Genomic DNA, 19,895 nt, shown 5'->3' with positions numbered 1-19,895 from the left:
TGATGTGGGCCAAAGATTTCACGCCGAAAACGGGGTTACCTGAGGTCGCACGAAACAAACGCACGCTCGTGGAAAATGACGTCGCGGCCTTGTAAAACCCGACCGATTCGATAAATGATAAATTTGAGTAAAATCATCGGGCAAAATGGAAAAAAAACACAAGGTGTGATGGCGCCGTTTATTCTATCCTCTGGAAAAACTACTAGCATTTGATGCGGGAGGGCGCAACATCGATCGCACGAGGTAGGCATTCTTTTAACGTTAATATTCAATGCCGGAAAAAAATTGGCAGGATTTTTCCATGGGCTGACAAACTCACTGGCTAGAGCCCTGTTTGGAAGCATCAAAACCCCAAAATTTTCATATAGACATGACTGGACAAATAATACCCGGGCCAGATCACGGACTGCTGATTCCCCGAGCTTATAGTTACTGTAATTCTTGATTTTATTGCGGTAACTTAATTTTAGCGTTTTTAGCGCCCACTAGTCGAGCGCTAAATTTTCATTACGCGACTTTTTCATTACGCGAATTCACCACCGCCCAATTTCTGGTTTTGTTACTTAGTATATACGGTCACGATCTAACTCTTATCCTTTACAAAAACGTGCACACATTACCCTAGTTATTCACACAGGAACAAGAAGTTCGTCGTTCTTCAAGAAATAAAACATATATTTAAATGGAAAGTTTGTCGTCATTTCTTTTACAAAATGCAGTGAAAGCATGCTGACGCAAACAACACAAATTCGTTACGAGCTGAGCTGCATATTTACCAATTGCGTATTTATCAATATTATTCTACTTCCAATGCACCAGCCCTCCCCCCCCCCGATAAATATCGTACGGTCCCTAAAATGGTATATTTCTCTGCTTAACATTAAGCATCTGGGAATGGGTATGGGTATGCTCATTAAACACACGGACCACTACCAGTGGACTGCTGAAGTGATTGCACAAAGCTGTGTGGGACGGGGCTACAGAAATGGGGGCCCCCAATGTACCATTTGGTGTGGGAAGGCCTTTAACTTATCTTTAAATTCGCAATCAATAAGTCTTCTCAGAATGTAAACATATCTTGTTTTTATCAAGTAGCACAAGAGAACAAGCTGGACATACCGGTTTGAGGTCCCTGTGTGCGTACCCTTCTGTGTGGATGTAGGCAACTGCAGACACAATCTGTCTAAAGAACACTCTAGCTTCCTCCTCGGGCAGCCTGTCTTTGGCAACGATGTAGTCAAACAGTTCTCCTCCTGGGCAGTACTAAACAATGAAAAAGTAAAAGATCATCTTTAATACACTTACGAGTACCTTCCCAACCGAAGCCAGGTACCCATCTTTACACCTGGGTAGAGGGAAGAAAGTCATGTAAAAGGCACAAAATCGGTAGAATAACAGGATTAAAACTACATTTCTTGACATGCTTGAATATGACCAGTAACTCACCTCCAGTACCATGAAGATTTTGGTGTCTGTCTCCAACACCTGGTACAGTTTACACACATGCTGATGTGTTAAGGTCTTCATGGCTTCTATCTCAATCTGCACACGGGGAAGATCCGGCTGGAAATTGGAAAAAAAATGATAACATTAGAATTTCAACAGTCTCTGTTGCCAAAAAAAGAGTCGCAAATCTTAGGATACAACTCATAATATAAGTTATATGGGAACGGGTTTTCTGTGCGTGGAGAATTTGCGCGTGTGCGTGAAAAGTTTGCACGTTAAAAAAAAGTTCCTGAAATGTTAGAAAATGTGCAGCAAGGAATTCTAAGGCAGAAAAATTTGTACCTGTGATATAATTTCCCATCTGTTACCTGAATTTTGGGTTTGAAAAAAACCCTGATTTTTAGATCCCTTGGGAATAGGCTAATTTGCATATTTTGAACATTTCAAAATCATGTAAATTTGACAGAAATACATGGAAAAATTACTCATATGTGGTTTTATATTGTAAAATGTAACAATTTGAGACTTTTCTCCATTCTAGAAGCTTCATTTCATCTTTCTTGAAGATACTAAACCCCATCCCTATTATATGGTCATTTAGTATGATGATGACAAAAACTTTTTAAACTGGGTAAGGTCATGTTGCTTTGATCCCCAAAACTGATGCAAGAATGTAGATAAAAAGTTGCCTTGACGTTCATTAAGTGGTCAGGAGAGTCTAACAAATGACTAAACACACACACTATGTTATACAAAATACATGTAGTAGATTCTTTACCTTTGTTGTTTTACATCTTCTTTGACTTTGGAATTGACTTTGGCATTCTACAACATTAGTATCTGTTTTTTTTCCCCATTTACTACATATATTTGCTATATTTTAGTCAAAAACTTTCTTTGGAAATTTGACAGAACTTGATGCTTGCAAATTAACATGGCCTAACAAGTAGGGAAAAAACAGTAACCAACCCCCAGTGCTGCCTTATCCATGATCTTCACTGCCACTTTTTCTCCTGTCAAGATGTGATGTGCCAACTTCACCTTGGCAAAACCACCTGGAAAAGAACAAAAATGGACAAAGAATTAAACAGTCCAAGAAGCAAACACAAGCATTCTTTTGAAAAGAAATAAGAGGGAGGTTGCTTCTGTGGACACTTCAAGTACATGTGTAGACAAAATGTTAACTAAAGTCACATAAGACACCTTGTGCAAGACATTAGTGTCTAACCTGAGCCGATGGTGTGCCTGACGTTGGTAGTACTCTTGTATAGATGTGTAGGGTGTCGGCATCCTGACTGGGTCTAGGTTTTCAACTCAAGATACAACAAAGATCTGGACAAGAACAAAAATGATCTTAGTACAATGCTACATCAGGGAGTGAGAAGTTGAATAGCTTTATTCAGGCACTTTCATGAGCATTTGATTATTGGTGGTGTGGCTATTATGTGAGAGCCACTGGCTGAGTGCGCTCACAGAGCCAGAGACAGAAGGGAGTGGAGGAGGCTGATAGTGATAGTAGTAGATTGGTTTATTCATTCAATTCAACAAGAATGACAAATTAAAAGCGGTCTTGCAGCCCAAAGGGCTGAATTGCACTGCTTGACAGTCTTTTTGTATGTTATTTTACACAAAAATTATTATAGGATAAGCAAATGCGAAGTATACAACTTATTACAATTTAAAATGCAAAACAATAATATGCAACACCGTCGTTAAAGTAAATTTGAGCTATTTACAACAACATCATACATTGATGGGCTATGTGTTGATCAAGCGTGTCATATATGGGACGGCGCTGTTTCTATATCGCTCTGTTCTACAATGAACCAAGTCAAAGTTGTTTGAGGAGCGAGTCTGTCTGCCACTAATACTCTGTCTGTCCGGTGGCAGGAGATGACGGTACTGGCTGGATCATGGATGTTAGAAGGGACTTAGCAAACTGGATACTGGATCGATACTACCATAGTCCCCGACCCTCAGACATGAGGATGGGACTAGGTAAAGATATAGGTAAAGGCTATTATCTTGTCAATAGTGCCAAAAAGTCTTATTGACAGGAAGCACAGGAATACCTTTGAACAGCATCTGACCAAAAGTACCAGACTACCAGAACTATAGCTCAGGGGGTAGTCTAGTCACCTGATAGTGGCAGGCCTAGGTAGCTTTAAGAATGTCAGGGACTCAGGGTATACTCAGGGTACCTTAACATTTTTTTACATCCATTTTTCATTGTTTCATTAGTTAATTTTATTACTATTTCTTCCTCACTGTCTGGAATATGAAAAAAAATAGATGTTACAAAAGGTCATGCCCCCCTGAGTCTTTGCAACAATTTACAGGATCAGCCTCAGGGTTAGGGTTTGCAGGATCACGAGGTGTTACTCACAAGCTTTTCAATGGAACATCCTGTTAATAGCGAAAATAAAACCTGATTGACAGGAACATCTTGTCAATACAAACATGTAGTAACAATTTTTTTAGGGGAAAGGAAAAACATCCTGTAAATAGCTAGCCTCGGCCTTTGATTAAGCAGGTTGGGGATTAGATAAAAGTAAAACACATTTTTTCTTTCAGATTCCTACAATATGGTACTGAAAATATGATCATTCATAATCCAAAGGGTGTTACAAAGTGCCCTTTACATCTTCCAAGAATAAATTAATTTTTTCTACTTTCACTATCAAAGGGTTAATAGGTGTCTGAGGCCAAGCAAATTTGAAAGTGTTACAGCAAGTTTATCTTTGCTAAATGAATACCTGTGATCTATTCTCATGCAAATATATCCATCTATTATCTCAAGTCAAACAAACAGTTCAGAGTAAACAGCGCACTCACAAAAAGCTATAAACAGACATCTATATGTTTCAAAATAAATACAAATGTTTTGGAAATTAGTCAGCATAATTTGTACTTTTAATGAAGTTCGAGCTCCAAACTGGCATCGTCGTTCATAAGATCAGTAATTTTTCATTTTTCAAATTATGGCCATATTTGATCCATGATCCGTTGAGTAGAAAAGTACAAACGTATCACAGCATACTATGCCTTGTAAACTGTAGTAGAAAGTCAACATATATAGTCAATATTTAACATCAGACTATGCGACACTTATCTTGATTATTGTAAGATTACAAGCCCAATGATCAAATGTACAGCTTGAAAATTAAAATTTTGAAAAGGATGATCATATTTAAATTTCTGCTCCCAAGGCCAAACCGTTGCACAGTGCACAGCAAACCACAATTTTTCATTTGCAAAATACTGACCACAAATGCAGACCAACACCTCGTCACCCACTCCAAACTATTATGCATATCTTTCCTGACCCAACATGCACATCTAATAATGCAGACAGTAACAGATTAGCAAGAAAATAAAGATACTTTGGACGGAATTTTTACCTGCCTGCAACAGCCTGAGATACTGGTTTTCAAAATGGCCTCCGTCAGTGAGTGACGTCATGACTGGCCAATCAGAAGTTACACTCGTCCCCAAGGCATCAAGTGACGTTCTCGTTCTCAGAACACTGTGAGCTCACAAAGGCCTCTGGGATACTAGACTCTACCATAACTTTCCCTGACAGGTTATTTAATAAATAAAGTTATTAAGAAACTCAAAATGTAACACGTGTAACATATCTAGAATTAGACAAAAAGAATTATCCTATAATATATTTGCTTCTTGGTACTTTTTGCATGGATACAGTACGTAAGGCAGGGGGTACATTATGTGGATTTTAAACGTGGCACCCCTAAAGTTAGAGTAAACGAGTCCACAAGGATAGCAATGATGGCGTCGGACGTCGAGGTAGGAAATGTCCCGCGAATTTCTCATATTTTCTCTTTATCTAGCTGCAGTTTCCATCCTTTAGGACTTATATGTAGCACATACAGAGTCAGAGGAATACAGGGACTTGGTTGATACCACTTTTTCTATCAACTTTGTTTTGTTTCCTTTGATAAATTCATACGAAGTTTGGCAGAATATGGAAGATCTTAGCTGCCTGTGTCAAAATTTGGCCCCTTGTCAGTCAAATACGTCGTTGTATTTGTATTACGTAGATTTGCTTACAAGTACAATGTGATATGAATGAAACTGATGTGTTCCACCCGTTCCAACTGTCGAACAATACAGATAAACTGCAGCATGTTGTTGTTGTTGTCCTCGTCTAAATATTTTGCGTTGTAGTCACGTGGCCTCGAAAAGTTGCACCCCAAAATTATTATGTTGACAACGTTGTGCTTTTTCCTTTCAGTGTGTGCGCGTAGACCTTTTCTCCTATACCCTTTAATCTTGCCTATATATCAGTTTTTTTATCCAGACAACATACTTTAGAAATAAATACTTGCATAACACTTATTTGTAAAAAATTATTACTTTTCTTCTCTGCAGCTGAGAAAAGAACCTGAAATTTAATTAGCTGTATTCAGGCATCCTTACCTCCAGGATGTTTGATGTTTGTTGTGATGTCTAAATTTCTCATTACAGGAAGAAGACTTGCAGTCCCTTCGTACAGCTGTGCTGGCCTCACTTAAAACTGTAAGTGAAACTGAAACCTGCATGACAATGATTTGATTTGCCCATGTACATCCAACTGTGCATTGAAGCACTTATTTTGAAACTATTGTTTTGAGCTTTTCTACTTGTCTGTTTGCATGGGTGTGTGAGAATCCCATTATATTTATGCATAGTTAGTGGGAATCTTAGAAACACACAGACAATGTAGCTTTGCCATACTAGTACATTGTCAGTGCTGCTGTGTTTTTTCCAGTGCAACTAGAAGAGTTACAATGCAGTATAGAAGGCAGAAATCCATGATTCTGTATGATACAGTAACTGTTTCTTCATAATCCACTATGACTGTTCTTTGGTGTTACACACCAGCTTTGTGGTGCAGCTGATTATATTACACTGCATCACCCATCTCATGTGTCCTTCACACATCTAGCTGTAAGCATTGTTTAAGTCTATGTTATGAGGATGCTCCTGTGTAGTGCTTGGTGGTTACACTTTACACTCTACGATAATTCTATGGAAAAACAAGTAATTGATTGCTTGTTTCTGTTTTTCAGCAGAGCGAAGATTCCCCTGCCGTCACTGGTGAAGACAGTGATGATAATGATGATGAGGAGGACTTGGAAGCTCTTCGTCTTGCAGCGCTGCAGTCACTCAAAGCCAAGTCCAAACCAGGGAATTTGGTACAATCCCATGTCCCTCCAACTGGTCCGACACAGGTAAAACAAGCTATTGATCACTATTTTTACTACATAGAACTTTAGTCACTCACTCACCGTCATGCGAGGGTTAGACATTCTTGCACATAGAGTAGATATGGAGGCTTGATGGCAGCCCACCAGCAGTCACTGTCTTTTGGGTTGGCAGTCTGTAAATTTAGGGCGTGCAGGTCTTCCCTAATAGCCCTTATAAACCCAAATGGGATGGATGACTTTGTCACAAGACACAATAACAAACTTTACTTCAGTCATTTATTCATTGTTTGATATTGGACATGGCAACATTCTTCAAAAGTGATTTTTGAAGAATTTGTTACATTGGTAAGTGTGTGACATAGCGAATGGATTAAGTGGTTTAGATAAGCGAGTATTTCAAACATTTCTGTATTTTTGTTTCTATACAGCCATTGTTTATACTCATATCAATCTATACGACCACTCACTTCATCACAGGTTCCCCCACCAATTCCCCAGAACCAGGCAGGCTTCCCCAGTCATCGCAGGCACCCAAAGAGAAGCAATCTAATTGCTATCAACATCGTCCAAGAAGACTCAGAGAATGACCTCCCACTCCCCATGGGTGGGCCGCCTGCAACCAGAGGTGGGCGGGGACGTGTGCCTAGGATTGACAGGAAGGTGCTTCCGAATGAAGGGCGGTCATCCACGCCAACCAAGCGCAATGACAAGTTTAGTAGGTTTGACAGCGATTCTGACTCAGAGGAGGAAATTCTAGGAAGGTCAAGTTCAAGTAGTTCTGAAGAGGAAGAGGAGGAAGTAGACCTCAAAGAAAGCAGTAGTTCTGAATCAGAAAAAGAGGAAGAGAAGGAAGTTAACCACATAGACAGCAGTTCTGAATCTGGAAAAGAGGAAAACAGAGATGTTTCTGATGCTGAAAAAAATGTTGAGAAAAGTTCAGATGAAGTAGAATGTAACACAAAAGATGGAAATGAAGAGGAAAACAAGGACACTAAGGATGTTGCAGAAGAGATTGATGTTTCAGGTACCAGATTCATTGAGGAAAAGTCACCAGACTTAGACAAAAAGGAGGAAACCAAAGTTGAGATCAGAGCAGAAAATGATGCTCTTGTAGAGAAGGATACTTCTTCAAAAGATACGGAACATGAAAAGTTGGAGCAGAATAAAGGAGAGCCATTTAATGGCAAGGTTGAGGATTCTCCCTCCTCAAAACAAGAGACAGAAAAAGTGGACACTCAAGATAGGCCAGAATCTCGTGCATCATCCACATCAGGATCTAATTCAACCAGTAGAAGTCCATCTCCAGAAAGTAGACCATCTTCTCCAGAAAGAAGTCCAAGTGAAAGGTCCAAGAGCTCTGTCTCATTCACTACTACGAGCTCTGATGGATCATCATCAAGGTCTACCTCTAAGTCTCGCTCTAGATCAAGGTCACTGTCAAGATCACCAACTCCTACTAAGCAGAGGAAGACAAGGTCATTGTCCAGGGAAAGATATAGTAGAAGACCTTCATCTTCCAGATCTAGGTCGAGGAGTATAGGAAGGAAAGTTTCACAGTCTCCACACAGAGTAGCGAGGCGTAGATCCCAGTCACCTGTTCCCCTTTCTGGAAACAGATCAAAGTCACCAGTTCGACTTCCAAGGAACAGATCCAAGTCACCGAAAAAAGGACTCTTGGATAGACCAGGATCTCAACTGAGATCAAAGAGAGGTAGATCTCTCTCAAAATCTAGGCCTTCTAGGTCACTGTCTAGGTCAAGAAAAAGATTGAGGAGTAGATCTCAGTCTCCACCAAGAAAGGTAGCCAAGGGTAGGTCAGAGAAATCTGACTCAAGTTCAAGACATGGAGGAAGAGATGCACACAGAAGTAGGCATTTACCGGCTGCTTACAGGAGAAATGCGCTTTCCCCAGAACGTAATCTTGACAGGACATCACAGAAGCCAAAGGTCAGGGAATCAAAAAGGCAGACAGAAAGAAGGGGTCTGCCTTCAAGGCATGGGGAAAGGCACAATAGAAATAACTTGGAAAAGGGAGAAAAAACACTCAGAGTTACACCGGACAGAACTGAGGATAAAGCATCTCCCTTTAGAGATGTGAAAAAGCCAACAGATGAGAAGTTAGAGGCAAGGAAGAGGAAATTTGAGGGCAGGGAGGCAAAACTTGAAAGAAAGAAAGTCTCACTTCAGGGCATAGTAGAAAAGACGGGTGGTCTTGATTCGGTGAGCATCAAAGTTTCACCAGTGGAAAAAGATAGGAAAAAAGTAAGTAAAGATAAACCCAAGAAAGAGACAAGGAGGTTTTCCGTGAGGTCAGAGAGTGCTGGATCAAGTTCATCTTCCATGCTCAGTGACAGTGAAAGTGAGTCTGAAACTGAAGAATCCAGGTTCAGGCAGACTAAGAAAGATGTTGGAGAGGGCAGTAAAGAAGGTAGAGGGTTGGGCCTGTTAAGGACAACTCAAGTACGCACAAATATCCCTGATAGCCTGGATCCTTGGGACAGGAGGAGAGAGGACAGGGACAGGAATGGACCGCTTAGATCTGGTTTCCGTCGTGACCGGGGCGAACGGACACGAGATAGGCACAGGGACAGGCGCAAGACACACAGGCACTCTCCAATTAACTCTCAGGAAACACGGCACAGTAATAGAGACAGGGACAAGACAGAAGTGAAGAGGAAAGTAGCCACACCTGATAAGGCAGACAGAGTCCCTCACTCCCCACCTAAGAAAATTCAGAAAACATTTAGACCAGAAAAGGAGTCCAAGTCTGGCTCTTCATCAGAGGGGAATGGTGGGCAGCCCAAAATAAAATCTTTGCTTTCCATCAACATTTCTCCCCCTAAGTCTCTGGCACCAAAACGTAACATTTCTCCAGAGCCCATGCTGGACAAACGGGAAATTGTTGAGGACTCGGAGAGACAAAACCCTGCGGTGAAGGCAGTCAAGGCAGTGAAGAGAAAAGTACAGGTGAAGAGAATTGTTCTAGCAGACACCGAGGGAGCTGATACCATCGATGGGTCTGACTTGAGGGTCAGGATTTTGCAGAGAAAAACTGTAGGTGGTAGTGGTGGTGAGGAGGAGGGGAGGAAAAAGAAGAAGGCAAGAGGCGTGAAGAGGAAGATATCTATCACAAGTGATGAAGGTAAGGGCCGGTTCCTTCGTCTAGTGTTGAATTATTCCTCCCCTTCTAACAACAAGACTTATGTGATGCAATTACTCAGTGGTTAGCGGCCCTGCCTTTGGAACTGGAGGCCGCGAGTTTGAATCTGGCTGTGTCTCTTAGTCTTACCCGACATGCACAATTCCGAACAGAGTAGCAGTGCTGAAGACAGGACAAGCCATGGTCCACTGTTCATTTTGCATGTCAAAAAAAAGCTGAAGTAATTTCCCCAGTACAATGAAACTGTAAAATACTGTTCAATCATATACCCGGTAGCATCTATCTTCTATGTCACCACCAGTGGTAGAATAGCTTCAGTGAGCTATTTTCAGTGAGCTGAATTGGATTGATATTATTTTCATGAAACATTCCCAACAAGTTTCTTGGGACACGTATCTCCTCATATAAAAAAGTTGTTTAAGCCTTAATTTCATGATCAAGTTGTTCAAGCCTTAATTTCATGATCTAGATCTAACTGCAGACCCTCCTGCTGTCCCACAGTGAGTACCACCCCTGATCCATCAGAAGATGCTCCTGTCAAAAGGAAGTCCATCCATGAGCGACTAGGCCTGCAGTCCAAAGTGCAGAGACAGGCTCCCCAACAAGCGGTATCCAGGCAGCAAATACAGATCAAAATCAAACAGGATGTCCAACGAGACCTGGACGCCGCCACTACTGCTAGGAAACAGGCAAGAATCTTTGTTGCCAATAGCTCCACTACCACTGAAAACCGTTAGGGGGCCCATTTTCAAACTTTTGCTTTATTTTTCCAGACCACAACCCAAAGATCAAGTATTGTAAGGATCCATTCACAGATTCTCTAGGCAAACTGCTCCTAAAACATCAACCATCTTTTCAATTTGGTGAAGGTAATAATTAGGATATATAAAGCAAAGGTGACAATTTCTTTGCAAACAGTCAAAACTTTTATTTTCTTGAGTAGATAAAAGCGCTGCATTTAAAATTATGCTTTTCTTTAGTTTCTCCACGTCAAAGTCAAAGAATGTGGGTCTGGCAGTTTGTTACTTTATACACTAGCTTTTCCTAGCCTATCTCTCCAGCTATGATCTGATAGAGGATCTTGTGGTTGTTGAGTTACTGATGGAAGGTGGTGACTAACATATGATATACTTTCACTCCCACAGTCTCCTGCTCCATCTTCATCCAAGAAGCCAGCACCAGACCTGGAAGTCCGACCAGACGAAAGCGAATTGGACGCTCGCATTCGCCTCATCCAGCAAAAGAACGCTGCCATCCTCCAACGTAAAAAAGAGATTGAGATGGATAAGAAGAAATATGGGAACTGATGAAGCAACCCACAAACATTTACTAGATATCTGAGATAGTTTAGGATGATTAGGTAGTAGTCACAGAGGTTTGGTTTAGTACATATGTAAATGTATTGCATTTCAAGTGGAATACTTGGTGCTGGTCAGACACACAGCTTCAAGAAAACACATTGTCAAGAAGTTATCACAGTATTGCTTTTCCCATTACTCATCCATAATCGATTTGAGTTGTCCATTACCTGTAGCCTATATTCTGTCCATTGGTACATACATACAGAGACAAATGAAACACTAGTATTCTGTGATGCCTAGAAGATGATTTAAAGTTGTGTTGAACATTATAAAGATGATTCTATACGGAGTATTACAGACATATAAGGTAGAAATGTTTGGTTCAAGATTACCTTCTCCAAAAGGGCTGACACTACTTATCCTCTGTAACTATTTTAGGGTTGGGCTCATTCACAAGATTATACAGTACCCAGTAGATACATTTCAATACAGAGTTGCCATGTTTTGTGTTGCATTTTGGGGGGAAAATTCTGAACTGTATGACTTTTTTAAAGAGATTTCTTTGTCAATGACCCCAAACTAATTTTGAGGACATAATTTTTTTCATAATGCGACATTACCTAACCAGAGGACCAACTTTGCTCTCAACTATGACCCAGGCTCTAATCTTTGTTCAGCACATATTCTGACATCTTGATGGATTGTTTTAAGGTACAACAACAGATTTATTACAGTTGGCACGCGAGCAACTACACCAAATGAAACAATAGTTATGTCTTTCCTATCCTCAGGCTTTACTAGTGTCAAGTCTGTGTCTAGTGAAAGAAATGACATTGTTCTACAGTTGATAACATATCAGAGTAAACATACATTTGGAGGAACTTTTGTCTTTGTATCAAAGCCTTACATCCTCCAGCATTATGATTGTTTTTTTTTCATAACATTGATAAACTGCCTTCTCTGTAACAATGCTAGATAAACTAGACTAATGATATAGTTTGTACATATGTAGAGTTTTGTATTGTAAAAAATATACCAGAGTTCAATGTATTCCGTTACTCAACAGTCATTCTGTGCCTCATTGAATCTAGGGGGAAGTCCAATTTATGATATACATTTGTGTTAGTCAATGGTTTTGGGAAATGACAGTACAGATATCATCCAGAAGTCATCCCTACATGAAGAGTTGAGAAGAAAAGAGCCAGTGAAAACGTTTGGTTCTCCAGCAGTGAAGCCTACCCTGCCTAGCCCTTCATTAGTCAGGTCGCCAGGAGCTTGATACCCAACACCTCTAAATCAGGAGAATTGAAAAAACTCTAATCTTGATTAATGCATATGTACTAACATGGGCCAATTATTGTCGGACTGAGAACTGTTTGATGCCATGATGTTGGGGCTATGATAACTGGTTCACATAGTGATGGAATCCTGATCCCTTATTGGACTGACTGTCATAGTGGTAAAGAATCTGGAGTTTTAAGTGAATGGTTCTCTAGAGCTGGAGATGAATGGCCAGGAGCTCTTTTGGAGGAGACCCTGACAGTGGGAAGATTGTGTTATGTAGGTAAGTAGACGGCCACCCAACAATTTATTGAAAGAAATGACAAATCATTTTATATCAGTCTTCGTAGAGGCTTTGTTCTGATGGCTTCTACTGTTGTCACAATTCCGTCTTTTTGTCGATAGTTTTTTTGCACTTCTCTGTGTCTGCTACTGCAGAAGTAAAAGCCTGCCAGACACCTGGAACCTTCAGACACAGCGTTCCACCTCCTCGCTTCATCTCGCGCTCCTGAACATGGAAGTACACAGAAAAAATTTGTATCAATACAGAGAACATGCATTTGATGCTAAGTGATTGAACTGAAATCAGCATGACTGACTGAAAAAGGTAGGTGGAACATGATTCACCTTGACAATCAATTACCATTGCACACTATACTTGTCCCTGGTGCTGAACTACCATCACACACTGTCCCTTGTGCTGAACTACTCTCACGCAATGTCCATTGTACTGAACTACCATCCCACACTCCCCGGTGCTGAACTTCCATCACACACTGTCCCTGGTGCTGAACTACCATCACACACTGTCCCTGGTGCTGAACTACCATCACACACTCCCTTGTGCTAAACTACTCTCACGCACTGTCCTTTGTACTGAACTACCATCCAACACTCCCTGGTGCTGAACTTCCATCACACACTGTCCCTGGTGCTGAACTATCATCACACATTGTCCCTGGTGCTGAACTACCATCACACACTGTCTCTGATGCTGAACATCCATCACACACTGTCCTTTGTAGTGAACTACCATCCCACACTCCCTGGTGCTGAACTTCCATCACACACTGTCCCTGTTGCTGAACTACCATCATACATTGTCCCTGGTGCTGAACTACCATCACATACTGTCCCTTGTGCTGAACTACTCTCACGCACTGTCCTTTGTACTGAACTACCATCCCACACTCCCTGGTGCTGAGCTTCCATCACACACTGTCCCTGGTGCTGAACTACCATCACACACTGTCCCTGGTGCTGAACTACCATCAGACACTGTCCCTGGTGCTGAACTTCCATCACACACTGTCCCTGGTACAGAACTACCATCACACACTGTCCCTGGTGCTGAACTACCTTCACACACTGTCCCTGGTGCTGAACTTCCATCACACATTGTCCCTGGTGCTGAACTACCATCACACACTGTCCCTGGTGCTGAACTACTCTCACGCACTGTCCTTTGTACTGAACTACCATCCCACACTCCCTGGTGCTGAACTTCCATCACACACTGTCCCTGTTGCTGAACTACCATCATACATTGTCCCTGGTGCTGAACTACCATCACATACTGTCCCTGTTGCTGAACTACCATCATACATTGTCCCTGGTGCTGAACTACCATCACGGACTGTCCCTTGTGCTGAACTACTCTCACGCACTGTCCTTTGTACTGAACTACCATCCCACACTCCCTGGTGCTGAGCTTCCATCACACACTGTCCCTGGTGCTGAACTACCATCACACACTGTCCCTGGTGCTGAACTACCATCAGACACTGTCCCTGGTGCTGAACTTCCATCACACACTGTCCCTGGTACAGAACTACCATCACACACTGTCCCTGGTGCTGAACTACCTTCACACACTGTCCCTGGTGCTGAACTTCCATCACACATTGTCCCTGGTGCTGAACTACCATCACACACTGTCCCTGGTGCTGAACTACCTTCACACACTGTCCCTTGTGCTGAACTACTCTCATGCACTGTCCTTTGTACTGAACTATCATCCCACACTTCCTGGTGCTGAACTTCCATCACACACTGTCCTTGGTACTGAACTACCATCCCACACTTTCTCTGATGCTGAACATCCATCACACATTGTCCCTGGTGCTGAACTACAATCACACACTCCCTGGTGCTGAACTACCATCACATGCTGTCCCTGTTGCTGAACTACCATCACACACTGTCCTTGGTGCTGAAATACCATCACACACTGCCCCTGATGTTGAACAACCATATCAAGCAGTCACTGATTCTGAACTACCGTCACACACTGCACCTAGTACTGAAACACAATATCCTAGGTCCTGATGTATCGATACACACTCCTGTAGGGAAACCAATGGCCACACATTTGCCCTGCATTGATAACCTCATGAGATTACCTTTATAGAGGATCAAACTTGTTATATATGAATAACCATTGAACAAAATATGAACCTGTCCCCTTTACTAATGTAGCCAACTGCAAGCTAACATTAATTCAACTTTATCTTCAGGATAACCTATGTAGCATACCTGTCTGTCCAAGTCGCCGATACAGGTCCACTTGCTCTTGCCCCCCGTAGTTACTGCCCACTTGGACTTGTCCTTGCTGGATGCAAACTCCACATCATAAGGGAGCTTCAGTTTCTTCACATTCTTTACCTACAACAGATGGGATGGAAAATATGTGCACAGTTTCGTACTGTAAAACACTTGCCACAGGTTCATAGTTGTAATGTGTCGTAACATAAACAGTTTCCATTTCTTTGTCATGCATCTTTTGATTTTTTTTACACCTTAGTAAACAAATGACATTGGCAATTTGCTTTAACTTTCAACCTGCTGAGGTTGCCACTAGGCACCAAATTTATATATATTGGGTTATTGGTTTAAGCCTCAGGGAGGTTAATATTAGGTGGGGTTGCTTGTGTTCTAGTCACAAAAAAGGCCTACCTTTGGTTTCCAGCAGCAGTTGGGTATGCTGTCCTTTGATGTCCTCCAGGACTGTACAGCCAGGTCAGAGTCCAAATGTTTCCCCACAAATGCCTTGTACATCTCTGAAATATACGGAAACATTTTTACAGGAAACGTCATCATACATAACTATGCTAAATACTAGACTAGACCATTCGAATATGTACAAGATATGATGATAATGATGTATTGTTGTTGTTATTTATATATGTCAACAAAGACACATGACCTTTCATTCTTCACCAACTGACCACAAACTACAGTTCCACTACCACACCTTCTGTGTAGTTGCTTGACTTGGTGAAACTGAGAACATCGACCCCTCCTCTTGACAGCAGAGGTGCCTTCTTGTTCCATGGTGGCACGGCAGGCCCAATCCCATCCATAGCCGGGGAGAAGTAAGGGTTGTCCTCCTGTAAGGATGCTGGGAGACTTGCGTCATAGATTGCAGGCTCCATGTACATGAGAAGCTTTCCTGCAAAACCATGACAAGAAGCAAATATTCCATGTAGTCAGAATTATACAATAATGTTATCTGGGGCTGATGGAATAATGAACATGTGTCCGTAATTGCAGTAACCACCTTTTTTGTGCCTTAGACAGCCAAAGCTTTATAGGGATAGCCATGGAAGTCTCCAAATATGTGTGACCATTTAAGGCCACAAAAGACATACTAATACAGTTGTTCACAAGTACTCAACATAAGTTGTTGAGAGAAGCCAAGTGGGCTTGAGTGCCAGTCTGTACCAGGACTTTCCAGGAGAGGATAAGTCTCTTCTTGGCTGCATGTGGCCAAGATAGGCCCCAATAAAACTTGAATAAGATTGAATAAGATACTTTGACTCTTGTACCTTGCTGGAATCTGACAACCGGCAGATGTCACTCGCATGTTGTGCAATTGTCACTCACCGATCATTCTAAAGGCGTTGTGTTCAAATGTGACACACATGAAGATGTGCGCATACTTTGTGGAGAAGTCTCCCACGGGCCAGGTGTATGACTCTTCCAGCCAGTTTGGGAATCTGGGTAGACTGTGCACCAACCAGAACCCTCCTTCCTTGTCAAACAAGATAGAACCTAGATAGAAACATTATGCATCAAAACTCAATTTGTCCCTTTTCTTGTGATAATTTAATTCTTCTGGTTGTTTTGGCAGAAAAGGCTGGTTTTCAGGGCCCCACTGGAAAGCAGTGCCAAGCCACAGAGATGGGCTACCCTGGTTAAATAAAACAGAAATAGATACTTAATAAAGAGTAATGACTAGTAGCCAAATGGCTGCTTGTTGAGTTGTTCCTCTGAATGTTTCTGTGACATGTAGAAAAAGCATCTGGCATTGTATTCTAATGAATCCTTCTTGCCATCATTACCATACCCTTTAAACAATTAATGACATCACTCCATTGTCACGATTTATACGGTTCCCCGTTGTCTATGCTATTTTCATTATTTTTAAAGTCAGTGAAAATCATAACACATGTAGAACAATTCTGCCTCCTATCCCACCTTTGGCATGTCCTTTGTTCTTATGCAACTGTCCATCAGGCCACTGGTCATTGTATGCAAAGTAGGCACCTTGTTCCTGTAAGCAAGATGAGACAAAACTGAAGTACAAACACGGGATATAGGAGAATTCTTTTTACACAACCAGAGGTACTTACATGGACTATTTTCGAAATGTACAAACACATTTATACCCATAAAGGTTAGACATCAAGGTAATATGATATGCCAGATAGCAATTACCCAAGCAACTGGATATGATTTTGGAAACAGTCAAACGTTTCAGATAACACCTATTATCTTTTGTCACAGTTTGTTTTGAGTAATTGCAATTTGGCATATGAAACACATTTGTACCTACATAATGAATATTTGTTGTCAATCTTAATATCAGTGATTTAGTGCTACAGTTCATCTCACCTGCCTCATCCTGTTGACATTGTCGTACATCTGTTGGAGGGTGTGTCCCAGCGCACCTGTTCTGCTGCCCACCTCTGTCCCAGGTAACACCCACTCCCCCACCCGCGCATCCATGTACAGGTGGCCCCGCCCTTTCTGCACATGGGGGTCCTTGTGGTCAGGTAGGGCTGGTAGCTTGTAAATTATGAACCTTTTGTGCAAAAGATTGAAAATAAGATAATTCTAAGAATCCCTCTCAGTCATAATTCATTGATACTGTATGGAGATAGCTTGGGGCAGTTTTAGGGGGTGGGGGTTCCATCAGGATACAAAATGAGAACAATGGAAACTGATACAGCTGATTGAACAAAAAAGTCAAGAACTGGAAAGCACTCAATTTATAATTCTTCTTTATTGATATGATTGATTAGTCACAATGTGGATCATGACTTTTAAAAGATATGATTACTCAACACTTCAAAATTCTCACTGTTGAAGTGTTGTTAACACACCTTCTCAGACTACTTAAAAGTACAATGTATCAGAATTGTATGTTGCATACAATGTACTTTATATTGAAAGTGTGGAACAATATTTAAGGATCATTATGTAACGTTATCGTTTTGGCCTCTAAGTTGAAAATATTGTTGAAAACAAAACCTTTAAGTGAATGACATGTACAACCAATTTTCAGCATATTTCCGTCATTAATTTGTATTTCAGGTGTTTATAACTATACAAAGCAAGCTACAGAAGGTCTACTAAGTTTCTGAAACCATGAAACTAGACCCTCCTGTTCTAAACAAAAACATACTGTACACTGGTTTGAAAAATCACAGTCCCAAAACATGCCTGTATATTAGGTGCTATGATGTTGTAACCTCCGTCCGCTAAAAACTGGTATACAACTTACCATGTAAATAAATGGTAGAAAATCTACCTATAGTGTCCTAATGTCATATGATGGACTTAAAGCTCTGAGAAGGAAACTTACCAGTCCACAGGAGCCCCTTCACCATCGAGGCACGAGATCCTACCATTACAACTGTAGCCGAAGAACGCTAGAACAAGCGTGCACAAATAGCACAGGTGCACGTGGTAAGAACAATGCCACATATCTCAAGAAAATACTCCTGGATATTGAAACTTCTGCAAGTCTTCCGCATAAAAGACAGCTTTCAATGATTTCAAACCTTTGTTCGGGTATTAACAGAAAGTCTCCAAGTGGTTTTCTTAGTCCTATTCACAGGATAAGAGCGCAACTACAATGGTTCTGTTGGAACTTTGGAACTTTGTACACAAACAATCCAGGTAAACTAGAGCCGGGTCAAATGACTTAATATTTAACCAGAGGTTGGGATGTGTCCGTCAATGAATGAATGAGGCCATTTCTTGCATATTTTGCCACATACAGTTGTACAGTGAGCTAAGAAACGATACAGGTAACAAAAATATGTTGAAAGTTAGTAACGTTAGATACTTCTTGCTTTTTAGTTGTAGCTGAGATTTAAAAAAAAAGGTTTTTCTTTCAGTACTAAAGTAGGTACACTGTTTTACTCATTTTTTGTGAAATCAGTAACGTGACAGCAAGAACCTATCAAATATAGAAAAGAAGAAAAGAGTGGCATTTATATGGTTATAGATGTTAACTAAACCTTTATTCGTCAAATATATATCTCATATTCGTTGTTTTTAAAAACGAGATCAGTACTAGGTACTGTATCTGAAAAGATTCTATAGCCTTCCATTCAAAGAAGACGGGATCGAAAACGTCCGTCCTTTATATGTTCTTACTAAGTGCGCATCGTGGGGGAATTGCACCACACAATTGTTCACTGGAATCTTTAGTATCATATCATTTCTGTTACCACCTCAACACAATCATTCACAGGACAACTGAATCTTGCTGACGTCTGACACGCAACTGGACTTGAAAGTGTGATCACTCATCGTAAAACACCGTTTGCCGCTACCAAAAGAAAAACCGTTATCTTTGAATGGGTTATGCCTGCTGCTGCTGGATTATGCTGGCAATAGTAATGCAGTATCAACTCATCCCGCATAATGTCGCTTTAGAGTGATTTCAACTACTAGTAACAGAGTCTGTAACTGAGTAGTACTTGTAGATGTACCAGTATTGCATCGACAACTATCTGCCAGTTTCCTACCAGGCCCATCACATAGCCATCACATGTTTCCTCGCTCGCTGTCGTCCATTATCATAAACGGCACAAATACAAGCACATGTTTGCATGATTCTGATTTAATTTTAATGTTTACATCACCAACATCAATGATCCCCAACCGAGTCTTTCCGGTCCTGCGGCATCCCGTACAAGAACCCCTTACAGGGCAACGTTACATCTTCAAAACTGCACCAGATTACTTCTTTTACGGGAGATGCACATTACAAATGGACCGATTTCGCCCAGGCTTTCATGTCTCAATCAGTAACGCCTGGACAGTGGCGAAGGTTGGTCATGTATGAAGTCAGACGACGGCAGCTCAAAGGACAATAGATTGGACAAGCGCGGGTAGCCGACACTGCAGTCTACATGGCCTAGTACAGGTCTGGCCGATGCGTCCCAAGCAGAGGGCTCCGGTTTAGGACGTCTTTTAGGC

At 41.3% G+C, this 19,895-nt stretch overlaps 3 protein-coding genes across 7 annotated transcripts in view; 1 reads left to right on the top strand and 2 right to left on the bottom strand.

The window, feature by feature from the left end:
* Positions 1-4,893, bottom strand: part of LOC118410919 (maternal embryonic leucine zipper kinase-like) — a 36,906-nt gene extending 32,013 nt beyond the window's left edge. The window contains exons 1-5 of one of the 2 annotated variants that reach the window (XM_035812825.1): positions 4,852-4,893; positions 2,675-2,778; positions 2,416-2,501; positions 1,447-1,563; positions 1,120-1,263 (exon numbers count right to left, since the gene is read on the bottom strand). In XM_035812825.1, coding sequence (XP_035668718.1) covers positions 1,120-1,263; positions 1,447-1,563; positions 2,416-2,436 — 282 coding nt within the window. In that variant the 5' untranslated portion in view covers positions 2,437-2,501; positions 2,675-2,778; positions 4,852-4,893. Of the gene's footprint in view, positions 1-1,119; positions 1,264-1,446; positions 1,564-2,415; positions 2,502-2,674; positions 2,779-4,851 lie in introns of those variants that run through there. The other variant, XM_035812826.1, reaches the window with a different exon arrangement.
* Positions 4,894-5,121: 228 nt separating this feature from the next.
* LOC118410915 (serine/arginine repetitive matrix protein 2-like) lies at positions 5,122-12,148 on the top strand. Of its 4 annotated transcripts, none has more exons than XM_035812818.1 (6): positions 5,122-5,253; positions 5,935-5,985; positions 6,519-6,680; positions 7,134-9,798; positions 10,318-10,505; positions 10,962-12,148. In XM_035812818.1, exons 1-6 carry the CDS (start codon positions 5,233-5,235, stop codon positions 11,121-11,123), a joined length of 3,249 nt encoding a protein of 1,082 aa, XP_035668711.1. In that variant the 5' UTR covers positions 5,122-5,232; the 3' UTR covers positions 11,124-12,148. The 4 variants fall into 4 exon arrangements, with proteins under 4 accessions (XP_035668711.1, XP_035668712.1, XP_035668710.1 ...); XM_035812819.1 differs by having other exon boundaries at positions 5,128-5,253; positions 6,522-6,680; XM_035812817.1 differs by lacking the exon at positions 5,122-5,253 and adding an exon at positions 5,539-5,706 and having other exon boundaries at positions 6,522-6,680.
* Positions 11,819-18,605, bottom strand: LOC118410922 (plancitoxin-1-like). The gene is made up of 8 exons (XM_035812832.1): positions 18,268-18,605; positions 17,295-17,484; positions 16,878-16,953; positions 16,284-16,451; positions 15,652-15,849; positions 15,354-15,457; positions 14,934-15,062; positions 11,819-12,906 (listed from the first exon to the last, which is right to left on the bottom strand). Exons 1-8 carry the CDS (start codon positions 18,387-18,389, stop codon positions 12,778-12,780), a joined length of 1,116 nt encoding a protein of 371 aa, XP_035668725.1. The 5' UTR covers positions 18,390-18,605; the 3' UTR covers positions 11,819-12,777.
* Positions 18,606-19,895: the final 1,290 nt, after the last annotated feature.

The sequence above is a fragment of the Branchiostoma floridae genome, chromosome 3 (assembly GCF_000003815.2).
Source record: "Branchiostoma floridae strain S238N-H82 chromosome 3, Bfl_VNyyK, whole genome shotgun sequence".
Taxonomy (NCBI): domain Eukaryota; kingdom Metazoa; phylum Chordata; class Leptocardii; order Amphioxiformes; family Branchiostomatidae; genus Branchiostoma; species Branchiostoma floridae.
Note: the sequence above shows the minus strand (reverse complement) of the source record. Positions and strands in the feature narration are given on the sequence as shown.

Excerpts from the sequence above, each read along its gene's own strand:
- LOC118410915 (XM_035812816.1), top strand. The coding sequence starts at position 5,671 with ATGTTGACAACGTTGTGCTTTTTCCTTTCAGTGTGT. Across the intron at positions 5,707-5,934 it reads GCTTTTTCCTTTCAGTGTGT|GAAGAAGACTTGCAGTCCCT; the intron begins GCGCGTAGACCT and ends TTCTCATTACAG. Across the intron at positions 6,681-7,133 it reads CTCCAACTGGTCCGACACAG|GTTCCCCCACCAATTCCCCA; the intron begins GTAAAACAAGCT and ends ACTTCATCACAG.
- LOC118410922 (XM_035812832.1), bottom strand. The coding sequence starts at position 18,389 with ATGTGGCATTGTTCTTACCACGTGCACCTGTGCTATTTGTGCACGCTT. Across the intron at positions 16,452-16,877 it reads GAACAAAGGACATGCCAAAG|GTTCTATCTTGTTTGACAAG; the intron begins GTGGGATAGGAG and ends GTTTCTATCTAG. Across the intron at positions 15,850-16,283 it reads CAACGCCTTTAGAATGATCG|GAAAGCTTCTCATGTACATG; the intron begins GTGAGTGACAAT and ends ATGGTTTTGCAG.